Genomic DNA, 15,662 nt, shown 5'->3' on the forward strand with positions numbered 1-15,662 from the left:
GCTTCCAATGGCTTCTCCACCGCTCCTTTTTAATAAGGTCCCTTTATCGGCGCTTAACCAGGCCGCGTAGTCGAAGATCATCCGTCCGATGGGAATTCGACGACCCAAAATGCTCGTTGGGTTTCCCGATCTGATCGTGGTACATCTCGTGCCGCACTTTCCTTTTGTACCCACGTGCCCATTCCTGTGTGGGGCCCGCGAAAGCAACAGAGTCGAGGGTCGATGGTTGGGGTACGTTAATCGGGGAGGAGGTGCTGAAACTCTTTTGTTAGACGACACGTGTCAGTGGCGCTCGTGGGATGTTGATTTCTAATACTGCCACGTGGCGAAGACTAAGTTTTTAGTTTAATTTTATAAGTTTAATTAAAAATTATTTTCGAATTTATTTTAAAATATTTTTAACTAAAACTAAAAAATGATAGGATAAAAATTAAGAATAATTATAATCAAATTTATCATATTTTTAATGTACAAGATGTTTATGATGGTGACTGCCCATAAAATATTAAAATAAAATTTCATTTAATAATAATAATAACTAAAAGCACCTTTCTAATTTTTTCCAAAATAATATAAAAAATATGATTATTTATAATATTTTTTATATTACGTTTTTTATTTTTAAATTTGATTAATCTTTAAGAAAATATAGAATATGTGGTTCCAACTATCCTACACAATCGATCTCATAATCATCTATGTAAAGATAATCATTTATGTCCTTGGGGCAATGATGCAATGGTAGGACATCCGGGTTGTGATAATTAGGGATTTATTGTTCGATTCCAACTACGACGTATTTCTAAGAAATTTTTTTCAAATGAGAAGCTTATATGCCCTAAAATAAATTTAATTAATCTTAAGTCATGATCCGTGATAAAATATTTAAGACGTTCATGAATAGCGATAAACATTTATTTATATTATTTATGAGTTATTTAATTTTTTAAAAAAAATTTAAGTGTTCAATTATAATATTAAATATATAAATTTTTTTAAAATATTTAATTGCTCATATAAGAAATTTTACTTCGGCGCTCTTCCTCTACGGCAAAGTCGCACCTCCCGCTCGCCGGCGCCGGCTCCGGATCCTCTCCGCCTCCGCAGGGACCTTCCTGGATCTCTCCTTCGACCCTCCTCCCTCACTCCCTTGAAGTTCTCTCAGCATTCTCATGCGGCGCTGATCTCCCTGAAGCCGACACCCTTCCTTGCTAAGTAACACCTAGGGTTTCAATTTTGTTCCTTTCCTTCTCACGGTCGATTACTCAGCACTGCTCAGTGTCAGCCCTACTTCGTCTTCGAGTAGACTAAAACCGCTAAGTTTAGCATCAATGGCTGGCCAGTCCGATCCCCAGCTCTCCTTACTCTCTGCTCCGGAGGTCCGTATGTGTATCCCTCATTACATCCTGTTACATAGATCGATGTTTAATCATGCTTTGGTTTTTAGGTGGAGTTTATTGCTGAGGATGAAATGGTGGAGATTGTTCCCAACATCAAAATGGAGTCTTTGAACATGATCTGTGTAATCTTATCTATTTCTTCGTCCCTTTTTTTCGTTCTAGATATGCAGATATCTATACGTAGTCTGAACCTGTGGGGTTCATGGTGGTTTCGGTGCGCTTCTAATGACAGGGAGATTTTGGCCCTTTCTTTCCGCAAATTGCTGCCAAAGTACCACTTTGGCTAGCAGTAGCTCTGAAGAAGCGTGGGAAGTGCACCATCCGTGCACCAGAGTGGATGTCAGTCGGTGAGAGTTTGTTCAGTTTGTGGCAATCTATATTGGTTCTGTTGCTTTTGTGGTGCTTGAAAATTGGGAAGATTTTTTGATCTATGTATCTATAGGCATCGGATGTGTACTCTCTGTATGATATCCATGGTTAACCTCTACTCTATCTAGTTCTTTGCTGGCAGAGGCAGCATTCTTGAAGACTCAATTAAATTTTTTGATTAATAGGCATGCCAATCTGGTAGATCCTGATTGTTTTTATATATTTTTCCTGATATCTCGTTATACTTTATTTTACTCTGATATAATCTTTGGTTGGCACCTAATACCCTAACCAATCTACCAGGACTCTATGATATAAAGAAAGCTGGGGAAGTGCCATTTCTTGTTTTTCATGCTGTCTACTAGTTGTTTTCTTATACATACTGACTGATGTGGAAATTCTTCCTATCCATTTATTGTGTCCTTAATGCAAATTCTACTTAATTACCAAGTACATCTGCCATTTTTTATTGAAATAATCTGTGATTAGTGTCATATGTAATGTGTTTGATGACTATGTACAATTCCATTAATTGGAGGCTTAGAGCATCAAACAATGTGATACTTATAGAAGTTTGCCTGTACTGAGACACATTGTCTCATGGATCATTCAAATTACTAATATTTAGGAAAACACATTATAGATATAGCTTTGCCAATGTAACTTGTTTTTGTTCCCAAAAATCAGCTGAACTCTCTTAATCCCTGTTTGTATGTTGGCATTGTCTAAATCTCAGTTTTTATATTTATGGACTGTGAATTAGTTGTTCCATATATTGCTGTTAGCATTGTTTGAACTCTCTTGGTTCTGTTGCTTGAAAATTGGGAAGAATTTTTTTATCTATCTTTAGCCATTGGATGTGTACTCTCAATATGATATCCATGGTTAGCCTCCACTGTAATCTAGTGCTTTGCTGGCAGAGGCAGCATTCTTGAAGATGCATTGATTTAATTTTTTGATTAATAGGCATGCCAATCTGGTAGATCCTGATTTTTTTTTTATATATTTTTCCTGATATCTCGTTATACTTTATTTTCTCTGATATAGTCTTTGGTTGGCACCTAATACCTTAACCAATCTATCAGGACTCTATGAATTAGCACCAAGTGGATATAAAGAAATCGGGAGAAGTGTCATTTCTTGTTTTTCATGCTGTCTTCTAGTTGTTTTCTTATACATACTGACTGATGTGGAAATTCTTCCGATCCATTTATTGCATCCTTAATGCACTTAATGCAAATTCTACCTAATTACCAAGTAAATCTTCCATTTTTCATTGAAATTATCTGTGATTAGTGTCATATGTAATGTGTTTGATGACTATGTACAATTCCATTAATTGAAGGCTTAGAGCATCAAACAATGTGATCCTTATAGAAGGTTGCCTGTACTGAGACACATTGTCTCATGGGCCATTCAAACTACTAATATTTAGGAAAACACATAAGTAGACATAGCTTTTCCAAAGTAGTTTGTTTTTTGTTCCCCCAAATCAGCTGAACTCTCTCGATCCCTGTTTGTTAGTTGTTCCAGATATTGCTGTTAGCATTGATTGTCTTAAACTTCTTATTTGTCGTTGTTATGTTTTGCTTTGTATTAGCTTAGCTTTATTGAATGATATCACCATTTTGGCTTAAGTTGCTGTCTTGCTGATTTTTATCTGTAGATAAACTGACACCAGTACTTGAAGCAGAAAGAGAGACACCTAGGGAATTTCAACCATTGCCTTTTCACTACATTGAAATTTCAAAGCTTTTGTTTGACCAGTATGTGTCAATCCCATGTATACTTTGTGTTTCCTTATTTTGTTGCCATTTTTGACATTCTATCTATGCCAAATAATCATTTTCAGTGCTCATGATGATATTCAGGATATATACATGGTGAGATTGAGTGCACACCTACAATTTTCAATATAGTATTGTTTTTCTCTTCGCTTTTCTAAGTCCTAATTGTGCAGGTGAGATCTTTAATTGAAGATATCAGAGATGTGAGGTTTCATAAGGTGGAATCTGGCTTAGAGAATATATCTGGTCGTACACACGCAGTGAAGGTATGTATAAACTGAATCCTTTTTTTCCTACCATTTCAGGGCATTTGAATTTGTTTTGTTCGCATATGATCTGGATACATAGATACAGATACACAATAGGCGCATCAACTCTTTGGAACACTAACTTGGAACTTAAATCAATATGGTTTTCTAACAGAATTTTGACCGCCTAGGAAGTAATAACCTAACACATGGATGATAAACCATATGTTTAGTCCTTTTTGCACTTTCATCTTGTATCAAACTAATAACAGTCGCAGATCATAAATACAATAGGATTGTTCTTAGGCATCTTAGTTTATATCTTTTTCATGTTCAGTCACTTATTACCAATAAAGCACCAATAAATTGAAAAGGAAGAAATTCTTCTGAAAAAAAGTGATTGAGCACCTGTTACCACTTTCTCACAGTCATTTGTAGAAAAGATTTCATGCCATTTTTATCAAAAGAAATTAGTATTTATTCTTTTGATCGAGATTTATTCTGCAAATCTGCTACCAAGGTGAGGACAGGCCCTCCCTTATGGCCTTGTAATCGTAACAGACTTCCTTTATATCTTGTTTTTTTTGCAGCTAAAAAATCTCTCTGCAATGGAAGTAAATATAGTGCGACCGTTCATGATGAGGACTTTACAAGCTTTCTATAAGCACGATAATCCTCAAATCATCCAGCAACACGATATCCCAGGAAGCAAACCACCACAAGTGTTAACTCGCAGCACACGAGTAAGTTGGTTTCGCTTTGGTAATTATTACAAGGCTTCACACCTGAATCAAATGGCAATTAGATGTTTATGATTTAGAAGTGACTTGAGGCATTCATGTGCTACATTTAGTCTTTTTTTCTATCATCCACAGCGTGCTTGATCTCTGGGCCAAATTAATGTTTTAAAAGTTATATCCTTCAACTTGCTATAAACCAATTCGAAACTTGACCAAATTTTATTCCTTGAGCATGAACTAGGTTTGTTGCTCCTCAATCAGGCTTAACCATAATCCTCGCGATGATTTATCGCACCTGAGCATGGAAAAATGAGATCTTTATTACTTTTTCTTACCATTACGAAAAGAGTAAGCTTGAGCAAACCTTAAAGTACTTGCTATGCTCTTTCATATTTTGCAGAATCTGCGGCCGAGGTAGCAACTCTCATTCACCTCCATCTGATGATTTCACTCACTCTTCATGAGGCATCGATATGTTTTGGGTGACGGATTTTACCTTTTGTTAAAGTTTATGTTTAATTTACTTCGAGTTCTCTTGGGCCATGTAGTTTATCGTTCATTCGGTTGCATGTTGTTGCTAGTTTCTTGTTTGTACTCAGACAATTCTATCTTCTTTTCCTTTGCTTTTGTACCAGACTAAGTCGAAAGTAATTGATAGATAAACCTCTATTTCTTTTTATTAAAAAAATATCTTTATTATTGATGAGTATTTGATCGTTGATGCTATTACGATTCTATCGTTTTCCAGTATTTCATGATGGATACAAGCACATATCTGCAGAGGTATATAAGGGTCCATATGGTGAGTTCTTAATTTGTCAATATAGATTCCATTGGGTATGTTAATTGTCGAGCTGACTCATCAGTTGAATTGTCGACCTCCTTCGCATGAAGGTTGACTCATCAGTCTTTCCATGAAGATTGATTCATCGGTCTTTCTCATGAAGGTTGACTCACCAATTTTTTATGAAGGTTGATTCATCAATTTTTTCCATGAAGATCGATTGATCAGTCTTTTCATGAAGGTCGATTGATCAGTTTTCTCAATAAAAACTGACTCATTAGTCTTCCTATGAAGGTCAACTGATTAATCTTCCCAATAAAGGCTGACTCACTCGTCTTTTTCATGAAGGTCGACTGATTAGTTTTCTTCATGAAGACCAATTCACTAGTCTTCCTTATGAAGGCCGATTGATCAGTTTTTCCTATGAAGGTTGATTCATCAATCTTTCATATGAGGGTTGACTCCCCAATCTTTCCTATGAGGGTTGACTCCCTAATCAATTTAGCCCCACCAAATTAATACTCTTGTTCAGTTGGCTCAATTCCACCAACCTGACACTCCTCGACTTAGTTTGCTAAACCCTCCAGTCCAACCAACTTAGCCTGCTCAATAATAGCATGAGTAATACGTGAAATGACATAGCACATGGAATAACATGGTAACATAACATGTGATTAATGTAGTATGATTTTTTACAGTGTGAGATATGGATGATGGAATCTTTTTCTACATCGATAGGATACTTTCTCTACTGTAGATGTGATATCTCACTCCTATTACACTATATAAAAGGAGTCTGTTTTCATAGGTCAAGGTATGCGCATGCACACATAATTTGTTACATCTACATACGCTCATCTATTGTTCTTCTTCCTAATCTCTCCCGGTCGGCGATCTAACTTGGACATCGGAGTGATTAAGCTAGGATATCCCATATTACATTTTAATTCTCTTTCTCTCTTAAACTTCATAGGCTATCCAGTCGATATAATTATCCTTGGGTCTTCAGTGATTCCTGTCAACATAGAGACCAACTCTCTATGGACTCATCTTGTAACGATCTCAGACAGGAACAATCGGTATTGTGATAATTTATAATAGACTCAACTACAATTAATATTGTGGCTATACGTGATAAAAGATCGATTAAATCAAATTAATTAATTGAATTTGGAAATTCGGTTAATTCAGAAATTTATTTTTTAAAAAATACATGATTTTGGTACTTTTGTTTTCTTATGAGCGAGCACAAGTAGAACAAAATAAGAAAGTTGATGATGTTTGGATTTAATGCATAATATTACATTTTATTTTTCATATAAAAAAACAATTATTAGAATTATTTACGGGGAAATTGAATTACACGTGGAGGGCGTTTTGGTCATTCCACTATCTCGTCCACTTCTTTAAAGCTTCTCCCTTCCGTCCATTAGCTTTCCCGTGTCGCCGTTCTCGTGAGCTCTCCCTCTCTCCTCCGCTTCGTGTTCCATCGAGCGATCGCCGATTAGATCCGGAGAAAATGCCGAGGAGTGTGTTCTCCGGCTCCATTAGCTCCCCCAGGATCGACGTGGCTATCGACATGGGGAACCCCTTCCTCAACCGCACCGTCGACGGCTTCCTCAAGATCGGAACGGCGAGTATCGAATCCGTGCTTTCGGTTCGTTTGCTCCTATGGATTCGTTTCTGACCCGCTTGTTAATCCAGGTAGCTGCCTCCAGGGTCGCTGCGGAGGAAACCTTTCACTTTATGCATAAAGGTTGGCGCTTTGCTCTTCTTTTTGATGCGTTGTGGAAATGTGTCTGATGCCAGAAGGAAAATTCTATTATTTTACTTTCATTTACTGTGATCTGTCGTGTTGGTTACGAAATGAGATACCGATGTTATTAATGAACTTAGGTGATTGTGATGAAAAAAGAAAGATCTGCACTAGAATTAATGCAACTTGCATAGATTGGTTCCAAATCTGAATAAAATTAACTTGATACAGACTAAGGATATTAACCTTCGCCTATGATTCTCCATTGCAACATTCTCTAAGAAGTATTGCCGAACGAATTGAGCAGCTGGACCAATTAGCATTTGTGTTGCTTTTGATGTTTTCCTTCTTTTATTCACACCTATTACATGATTGTTTATATTTTGGATTTTATGTCAGAAGTTGGATAGACTCTAGTTGTCTTTCGATACGATGCAATTTCTTGAGAATATAAAACCATGGGTGATGAAAGTGCTAAATACTGACAAGAGAGGAGGGACTGCATGTTGAGTGCATCTCAAATTGGAGTCATCCAACCCTTACCTTCATTTGTTAACTCAATCGGGGGGATTTAGCCCCACAAGGAGAAAGTTGGAAAACACCTCCAAGTATCATTAGACATTATCAGTGATACACATAAAAAAGACAAGAAAACACAATTTGAGCACTTATCATCAAGGTGTGGCTCTGCAGTTGTGTGAACTACTATTTGTGTATAATTATTTAGGAAGATTCCTTCCTTATCTACCATGAAAATTCTCAGTTACTATAGTTTTTGGATTATTCTTTGCTTTGTTTCTATTCTTTGATTTAACATTGCGTCTTTGGAAGGGGAATTTATGAAAATTTCAGTGCTTTCTAATTGAATAGTTCTGTATAATTTGTGGATTTGTCCTATTGTCTTCAACTTGTTATTAACGAGCTTCTCCACCTTTATATATTTATGTGTTTAGTGAAAACCCTTGAAAGACCTATTTTACTACAGGGATTTGTTGGACCTTATTCCCACTCTTGAATGTAACTAGGAGATATCTTACATTTCAAAGTGCAATCTGATTATTTAGACAAATGTGACATGCAATTACAATTTTTGCAGGGAGTATCAGCAAAGGCAAACTCGAGGATGCTGTATGTTCTAAATCATATTCTTTTAATGTTAAAGTTCAGCAACATTTGGTGCATGCTTTATGTTGTCAGCTAATTGTTTCTCTTTCATAGCATAATGTTAGTAAGCCGTCATCAAAATAAAATAATGTTCAACTGAAATTTAATTTTGTGTGACACCTTTTCTTTTCTTTCTCAATAAGATTTTGAAAAAAGCATGAATACATTATTCTTCTGGGTAAAACTATCAGAATTCAGATGATCAAAATATAACATTTTGATGGTTTGTCACTTCAGATCTTTTTCCTATTTGGTAATAGTTGTTGCTGTATTAGCCTGCCCAATTAGTTTTGGCTCTCTTTATCTTCTATCTTTGCATGCCATTAACAATATATTCTACTTGGTTTAGAAAAAAGCTCAATGCATGTAGCATGTAACTATTGCATACAAGTTTGGTTAGTTTATCTCACTAATTAACTCCTTCGTTTGGCAGGAAAAATAACCCTGACATATTTAGCTGCAACTGAAGTTTAATGTTCTTTATGTTGCATTGTTTATGAAACCTATAAGAGTACTTTGATAAATAGATTTCACATACTAAATATGAATTAAGTTCCCTCAATACCTTTCCTCATTTATTTGTTTTGCAAAATTGGTGTCTCCTGAGGTCAGAACTGTTTTATAGTTTCACTGACCTTGTGATTCCATTGCAGCTTAAGAAAATGTGTAAAGAAGGAGCTTACTGGGGTAATCTTACTTGCATTTCGTCATAGATATTCATTTTTCTGTACATCTGTGTCTGTTCGTCATAGATATTCATTTTGTTGTAGGAACTGTTGCTGGAGTATATGTAGGAGTGGAATATGGCATGGAAAGAGTCCGTGGTACAAAAGATTGGGTAACATTTCTGACTCCTTGATGCTGGATTTAATTGTTTTTAGTTGATTCTCTTATATTGTGTTTTGATTCCTCAATTTGCATCACCCATTTGATAATAGTTATTTACACCATCTTATAATGTCCAAGTTACATATTACTGTATACCCATCTCTTTCGCTAACTCAACAATCTGAGCAAGTTGTCTGCCATTGTTAGAACAGGTTTTCCTTTTTTATTTGTCACCTTTCTTATTGTGGTATCTGCTTAATGTTTTGTCTCTCGATCTATTACTTGAGCTTCAACAAAGTGAACTAAAGTCTAAAATGCTCTGTGGTAGGTTGTCTAGCTATACCATCACATTTGTTAGCAAAGCACAACTATTCAAGCCTTCAAGATTGTTGATAGCGATGATTTTCTTTCCATTTCCACATGATTAATCCTTGAGTGCATAGACGCTGAGGTGTTTTACATTTCTGGAAATGTATATATTTTGATGAAGTGGATGGCCAAAGGCCTGCCACCATATTTATAATGATAAGTTGTCGCCGTCATCATAGTCATCATCATCAAACAAGGTATGTTTGTCCAAACTATTTGGGCCACATGAATTTTATCCTTTCCAGAAACCTCCATGAAAGGAAGGTTAGTTTTAGGCAAATTTTAATGTTGGTTTCTTTACACAACCCTCAACCTAGTTCATCTAGGCTTGGGAGTTGGGACTGACATTCGCTGTTCTATTTCTATATTGATAAGTACCTATCATGTTTATTTTGGTTAAATATGGTTTTACGAAGGTGATTTACGGTGGCATATTCGATCGAATTCTGAAGATTAGTTTGGTCTGGTACCTTAAGCATCTGTCCAAGATGATCAAACTGTTAGTGTGTTAAGTGATGATTGAGTGTTTAGGGAATGAGATTGTAGAATTTGCATCCATAGTTTTTAATCATACCAAGATTTGGTATAAACATTTTCCACCTAACTTGGGACCAACATCGACGACATTGCTAGGCTATCGAGATCGTTTTGTGTTTAACCAGTTTCGACTCTTTGCAGAAGAATGCAATGCTTGGCGGAGCCCTTACCGGATTGCTCATTTCCGCAGCCGGCAACAACAACAGAGACAAGGTTTTCAAGGATGCTATCACAGCTGGTGCAGTAGCTACTGCCGCCGAGTTTATCAATTACCTCACCTGATCAAGATCCTCTCGAGCAGCGACTATCTAAATTTCCGCAATAAGGTCGGTCTCGTTGCTTTCGAACTCGATTGATTAGTAAGGTTAGAGAGCTGAATCAAATGGGATCTTATGTTCATGTTTACTGCAAGTTTTTCATAGCTAATAAAATGAAAAGGGTAAGTCAGTTCATACGTTCAATTGGCCTTCAAAGGAATTTAAATACTTTCTCTTATTGGATTGTGCCACCTTTGAATCAGATTCACAAATGATCAGTCTTTGGTGGCCAAGCCTCCCAAGCCATTTTAAGACCATACTTGACTGTTAGATCATGCAGCAAACTTCTCTAACCAAATTTAGAATCGTCAATTTGGATTAAATTGTTGGATTGGTCTGTTCTTTCAAATAATTTAATTGGATTGGATTAATATTTTATTAATTCATTTTAAAATGGATCTAGGTGGGTTGAACCGTCTAGGCCGGCGATCCATGTAGATCGACTCGCGCCTGCGAGTTGAGATATTTTTTTTTTTTTTAATTTAAAATAAAAGTGAAAATGTTAATAGGTTAGTGGACTTAATCCATTTAATGTTTAACTAAATTTAAAATTTTTAATATTATATATATATATATATATAATGATTAATTTAAGAATAATATTTTTTAAATTAAATATATAAGATTTTTTTAACATAAATTGTAAAGATGCTATTATGATTAAATCCTTTTATTTTAGCGGTGGAGAAATCTGCATCTAAAAATAAAATACATGAAAATAAAATAATGTACGATTATATTATAATATTGCATTCGAATTGTTATATTTGAAAAGTGAAATGTGATGTTGCAACAAGTAAATGAAGTAACATCTAAATAGCACTAAATAAGCAAGAGCATGTTGAAACTAATTAAGAATAAGATTATTGGAAAGCTTTGCATCGTGATTTCTTTTATAGGTCTTCTTTGACGTGACACCCCTTGATCGTCTAGGAGTCTACTAACACGATTGGAACATTTATTCAGTAATAAACATTATCTGCAATCTCGATCGATTGGGATCCTCCGATTGTTTGGAGCTAAATCAACTTTCATTCTTGACTATTTTCTCGAATCGTTGAATTCCATTTATACCGATCACTTGAAATATATATGCTCGTCTGGACGCTACGGTCGTCCGCCCTTCTCTCCAATCGTTTATGAGATTCTGACTTTAATGGTCAAAGATTGTCTACAGTTAGTCGCTCAAGCTCCCTTCTAGAACCATCAAAATTTATTTTCTTGCACTTAATATACATAATTAATATGATATTACTTTTAATTTTACTGGTGCATATACCTGTTCAACTCTCTGCAAAAAGGTGGAATCCGTCATCCTAACAGCCCCACACGGTCGGCCACACCACCTTCTGTAAGGAGGTAAATCGAGAAATTACAATTAATCACGACGGAAGAGGATATTGCTCGACTTCATCGAAATTTAAATCTTATCCTTTTCTATAATTCTGCTCCATCGTAATCAACTTAACATGGAGCACAGCTGTTCAACTTGGAATCAGCGGGCGTAACCATTATCCCACACATGTTTTCCCAGCAATGATATTAATCGAACTTTTGAATTTAATTCTGTTTAATTAATCTTTTACTCACCCTTTTAAGTGTTCTTTCAGTTACGACCGTCAGATCCGATTAGATTAATTTTGAACGGTCAGTGATTAATTAATAAAGAACGTCTCAGATTTAATCCGTCCAGGATGGACGGCTGTAAAGAGAGGATACCGATACTCTTCGCGTTTGTTCTCTTTCCGTCTCCAATAAAAGTCGCGTGTTGCGATGGATCGGCCGCCGCCGCCTTCGACAAACAACGACGATGAGCGGCAGCCGCAAGAAGTTCGGCGGAGGCAGGCCGCCGTCCGGCACGCCATCCCTCGCCTGGTCCTGCGCCGTCGTCGTCGTCTCTCTCCTCGCCGGAGCCTCCATCGTCCACAACATCTACAAGCCCGACCTCGTCCGTCTTCTCCCTCCTCCTCCTCTCATTCTTCTACCATTTATTTCGCCCATCTTGCCGCTCAATCCCTAATATCGCCTTTGCAGACTCTGCCTCCGGTGGATCCTCCCGCATCCGGCGAACCCAAGGGAAACGACCTCAAGTAGCTTACTCGATCGTTCTCTACTGAACTCCTTTCTCTCGATCTGCCCTCTCTTTGCCATGGTTCTGGTTGCAGGTACCTCGCTATCTATCTTCCCTTCATGGAATTTCGACAAACTATTCTACTTGAAATCGTACTTTACAGGTTCGATCGGTGTTCTGTATCTGCCTCACATTTCATCTGGCTTCATAGGTGAGCTTCACTTCTGTGTGTTCTACACTAGTTTCAGGTTTCATCTTCTTCTTCAATGCATTCCTTATTTCAATTCAACAGTGTGATATTCGTATGATCTAATTCACAATTGGAAAATTCGCATGAAATTTGGAATCAATAAAGGAAGGATGACCTTTGAATTTCATCAGATATCTGTTGTTTTTTTTTGATGAATCTGAATGCTTGTGAATGAAACCAATTCATTGTGCTTATCATTGGTAAATTTGACCTTTGTGAATGAAATTGATATAGATAATGAAATGTTCTGATACCTTGACAGAATGTGAGGAAAAATATTATTGCATTCAAACTCATCATGTAAATGGTAAATATACCTTATTCAAGAGGATCAAAATTTGAATTTCAAATGAGACAAATATTCTAGAGGTCAGTTTTTTGAGTAAGTATAAAGTGTACTTTAAATTTATCTGGTATGTTCACCAGTTTAAGTAGTCAAGTGGGATAAGGAGTACTCTATTTGATTTATTTAGTTGAATGGAACTAACCGAAGCTATTTCGTCAAATCGTAGATTAGTTAGACCAAAATTTTTTTCTTTAGATTAACTAAGTTTTTCTTTTGCAGAATAAGGTGGCGGATTTCATTGTGCTTATCATTAGTAAATTTGACCTTTGTTAGAATGAAATTGATATACCTCATGAAATTGATATAGCTCATGAAATTGGTAATACAAGCTTACATGAACATTGTTGCACTTAAAATTTTGAGTTTAGTCGGATGCCACCACTTACAAGGATAGGTTTTGTTTGCCTAAACTCTTCCTCTCCCACTCAAGGACAAGATGAGTTTGATTGTCTCTTGTAACTCTTCCCGGCTTAGGCTGCGGTTCATGGTCTTTTCTAGTAGGTCTTACCCTAGGTCCGCTATAAACCCTCTCTTTAAAGATAAAAGCAAAGGACAACATACAAGGTATGAGCATCTTGATGTTGGTATTGATGGGTCTCGTAGGATGGAATCAGAAATTTCATATTGGAGATGAAAGATGTGTGTTTACATTAGGAAGGATGGTCGGATTGTCACTCCACATTCACCTTCTCATTTTTATATTGACAAGGTTCTTTATGTCTTAGTATGCTATTATATATGTATATATATTTTGAGTCTATGAACATTTTTTTAAAATTCATGTCAAGTTAATGTTATTGTATTTAAAAAAATCTTTTAGTTATAAATCATAAAATTGACAAATTTCTTTTATTAAAAATATTTAATTGTTATAGAGAATTGAAATTCTTATCAAATTAAATTTATTTACATTTATTTTTAGTTTTAAATTCCTCATAGTTGTGAAATTTATTTTTACTAAATTATTTAACAACTAATAACTGATTTAATTTTGTTATATTATGTAAAAATATTCCAATTAATTTAAGTTAATTGATCATCATTAATTATCTTCCATAAAAAGAAAACCTTGTACTCGTACTAAATGAACATTCATGATTTAAAATATAAATTTTATAAGATCAAGTTATTTTATTTATTTAAAAGAATCAAACTTTGCTTCAAATTCATAGCATTTAATATTAAAAATTTAGAATGGATGTTGTCAAATGGATTAATTCATGATGGAGAAGGCCAACCTATCATAAATTCGTCATATGACAGAGTACGATAGGCTGATCCATCAATTTGGAGTTGAAAATTTTTTAATTCAATCCAATTTAGGATGGGTCACAGATTAAATGGGTCAATCCACAAGCCTATCAAAAATATAAAAAAATATTAAAATTTTTAAATTTGAATTATAATTTAAACGGATCAAGTCGAAAATTTTAAATTTATATTGCAATTTAAATGGATCAATCCACTAATTCGTTAAATTTTTTTTATTAATTTTAAATTTAAAAATAAATAAATAATTTTTTTTCGACTTACGGATCAATCATGTGGATCGCGAACCTAGACGAATCGATTCACCTGAATACATTTTATAATAGATTAATAAAATTTCAATCCATTTAAATTATTTGATGGGATAAATTAATCCAATAAATCTAATCTAAATTGACAAGTTCTAATGACATCCATTCAACTCTTGTAATTGTCTACGTTTATTCATGTACGTATACGGGAACATGCTAGCTATTAATGTAATTAAACGCGACGAGGTTCGGCCACGTGGCTTCCTAGTCGGACGACGTTGCCGTCGATGTCCCTGACGTAGCCGACCTTTTGCCCCCACTCCTTCACTTCCGGCGCGCTCACCGGCACCGCCCCCTTCTCCACCGCCCGCTCGTACGCCGCCTCCACGTCCGCATAGTCGAAGCACACCTCCACCGCCCCCTCCCCTTCTCCTCCACCTCCGCCGTCCACACCGCCCCCGTCCGACCCTCCGTCTCCCTCTGGTGAAGCGGCGTGAAGGCGATCGTCGTCGGGCCGCTCTCCAGCTCCCCCACCTGCGCGCCGCATCCAGTCGTCCATAAACAACCAAACGATAAAATTCTACAGCTAAGAAATTGAATCTGCGACCGGTGGGAGCGGTCGAGGCGGCGGACGGTGTAGCCGAAGGCGGTGGAGTAGAAGTCGACGGACTTGGCCACGTCGACGACGTACACGATGACGTATCCCAAGGCGGGGCTCTGCGGCTGCGCCATTCTCGACGGAATACCTTCGATCGGAACCCTGTTTGAAGAAGCAGAAACAGAAGGATTTAAAATTTATAGAGATCGAGTGACGGAGAAAGGAGGACAGGTGGCGGCCATGCACGCCTTGCTATTGCCTCGTAGTTCCACGTCGATGACGACGATGGATCTGTTGACTTCGTAAGCTCAAAGTCAACACCAAGGAGCGTAGACGAGCTTGTTTAAATTTATTAAAAATTTTATCTAATTCTAATATTCAATCTAAGCTTAATTCATATAATTCATATTTTAAATTTTTATAAAATATTAATAAATGATAATTTCTTATCTCAATTCCATATCATAAAATTTTCAAACTCCTCAAATAATATTATATAATATATTTTTACAATTCAATTAATTTTAAAAATAACTAACTCAACTTCATAATAATTTTTCATTAACTATGAAAATAAA

At 36.1% G+C, this 15,662-nt stretch overlaps 2 protein-coding genes, 1 long non-coding RNA gene and 1 pseudogene across 3 annotated transcripts; 3 read left to right on the forward strand and 1 right to left on the reverse strand.

Annotated features, from left to right (window-relative positions):
- The first annotated feature begins 1,069 nt into the window (after window positions 1-1,069).
- On the forward strand, window positions 1,070-5,250 carry LOC141844492 (DNA replication complex GINS protein PSF2). Its single transcript, XM_074732526.1, has 8 exons — window positions 1,070-1,379; window positions 1,448-1,522; window positions 1,633-1,747; window positions 3,436-3,535; window positions 3,622-3,652; window positions 3,730-3,822; window positions 4,395-4,547; window positions 4,945-5,250. The coding sequence occupies exons 1-8, from the start codon at window positions 1,332-1,334 to the stop codon at window positions 4,960-4,962; spliced, it is 633 nt and encodes a 210-aa protein (XP_074588627.1). The 5' UTR covers window positions 1,070-1,331; the 3' UTR covers window positions 4,963-5,250.
- A 1,521-nt stretch (window positions 5,251-6,771) lies between these two features.
- LOC141844306 (outer envelope pore protein 16, chloroplastic) lies at window positions 6,772-10,443 on the forward strand. The gene is made up of 6 exons (XM_074732342.1): window positions 6,772-6,961; window positions 7,033-7,084; window positions 8,181-8,212; window positions 8,902-8,935; window positions 9,019-9,086; window positions 10,124-10,443. The coding sequence occupies exons 1-6, from the start codon at window positions 6,848-6,850 to the stop codon at window positions 10,262-10,264; spliced, it is 441 nt and encodes a 146-aa protein (XP_074588443.1). The 5' UTR covers window positions 6,772-6,847; the 3' UTR covers window positions 10,265-10,443.
- A 1,653-nt stretch (window positions 10,444-12,096) lies between these two features.
- On the forward strand, window positions 12,097-12,744 carry LOC141843778 (uncharacterized). The gene is made up of 3 exons (XR_012603067.1): window positions 12,097-12,247; window positions 12,334-12,464; window positions 12,534-12,744. It is a non-coding gene; the product is annotated as an uncharacterized LOC141843778 (long non-coding RNA).
- Window positions 12,745-14,718: 1,974 nt separating this feature from the next.
- LOC141843973 (uncharacterized) lies at window positions 14,719-15,218 on the reverse strand (annotated as a pseudogene).
- Window positions 15,219-15,662: the final 444 nt, after the last annotated feature.

This window comes from Curcuma longa, chromosome 13 (assembly GCF_044706935.1).
Source record: "Curcuma longa cultivar G26 ecotype Majalengka, Jawa Barat chromosome 13, ITB_CL_G26_1.1, whole genome shotgun sequence".
Lineage (NCBI taxonomy): Eukaryota > Viridiplantae > Streptophyta > Magnoliopsida > Zingiberales > Zingiberaceae > Curcuma > Curcuma longa.

Excerpts from the sequence above, each read along its gene's own strand:
- LOC141844492 (XM_074732526.1), top strand. The coding sequence starts at position 1,332 with ATGGCTGGCCAGTCCGATCCCCAGCTCTCCTTACTCTCTGCTCCGGAG. Across the intron at positions 1,523-1,632 it reads AGTCTTTGAACATGATCTGT|GGAGATTTTGGCCCTTTCTT; the intron begins GTAATCTTATCT and ends TTCTAATGACAG. Across the intron at positions 3,653-3,729 it reads ATATTCAGGATATATACATG|GTGAGATCTTTAATTGAAGA; the intron begins GTGAGATTGAGT and ends CTAATTGTGCAG.
- LOC141844306 (XM_074732342.1), top strand. The coding sequence starts at position 6,848 with ATGCCGAGGAGTGTGTTCTCCGGCTCCATTAGCTCCCCCAGGATCGAC. Across the intron at positions 6,962-7,032 it reads GCTTCCTCAAGATCGGAACG|GTAGCTGCCTCCAGGGTCGC; the intron begins GCGAGTATCGAA and ends TTGTTAATCCAG. Across the intron at positions 8,936-9,018 it reads TAAAGAAGGAGCTTACTGGG|GAACTGTTGCTGGAGTATAT; the intron begins GTAATCTTACTT and ends ATTTTGTTGTAG.